Source organism: Corapipo altera, unplaced genomic scaffold, assembly GCF_003945725.1.
Source record: "Corapipo altera isolate COAL_440 unplaced genomic scaffold, ASM394572v1 60553, whole genome shotgun sequence".
Lineage (NCBI taxonomy): Eukaryota > Metazoa > Chordata > Aves > Passeriformes > Pipridae > Corapipo > Corapipo altera.
The window spans coordinates 22,612-23,104 of NW_020885273.1; the positions used below are offsets into that span (position 1 = coordinate 22,612).

Sequence of the window (493 nt, forward strand, 5' to 3'; positions counted from 1 at the left end):
GAGGCTGGGAATTACCTGGGAGCGGTTGGAGGCTCCTCGGGGGCCGTTGAGGCGCTCGTAGAACCTGCGCTCGGCGTCGTCGTATTTGTGCTTGTCCAGCCAGACCTTGTCGTGCAGGAAATGATCCAGAGCCATTTTCCTGGGAAAAACAGCCGCCCACAGGTGAGGGAAGGAGCCGGGAAGGAGTCGGGAAGGACGGGATTTGAGGGAAGGAGCCGGGAAGGAGTCGGGAAGGATGGGATTTGAGGGAAGGAGCCGGGAAGGACGGGAACGGGGAACGTTCGCGCCGGGAAAAGGGTTGAAAGTCGCCGGGATCGGCTTCGTTAATGAATTAATGCTCTTAATTAATGAACCGTCTGCCTGAGCTGGGCATGGGCGGGATAAGCTGATCCCGACCTTATTCCATAAAAAACCCTGCTGGGATTTAGGGGTGAATGCCAGGGGAGGGGGAGGGGAATGGAAAAGGAATGGAGACATGGAATTAGGGAATGGT

General features: G+C 56.8%; 1 protein-coding gene across 1 annotated transcript in view; it reads right to left on the reverse strand.

The window, feature by feature from the left end:
* The window catches only part of LOC113940335 (elongation factor 1-delta-like), a 9,150-nt gene extending 8,989 nt beyond the window's left edge, over window positions 1-161 (reverse strand). Inside the window, exon 1 of the mRNA XM_027631468.1 lies at window positions 16-161. Coding sequence (XP_027487269.1) covers window positions 16-135 — 120 coding nt within the window. The 5' untranslated portion in view covers window positions 136-161. The remainder of the gene's footprint in view (window positions 1-15) is intronic.
* Window positions 162-493: the final 332 nt, after the last annotated feature.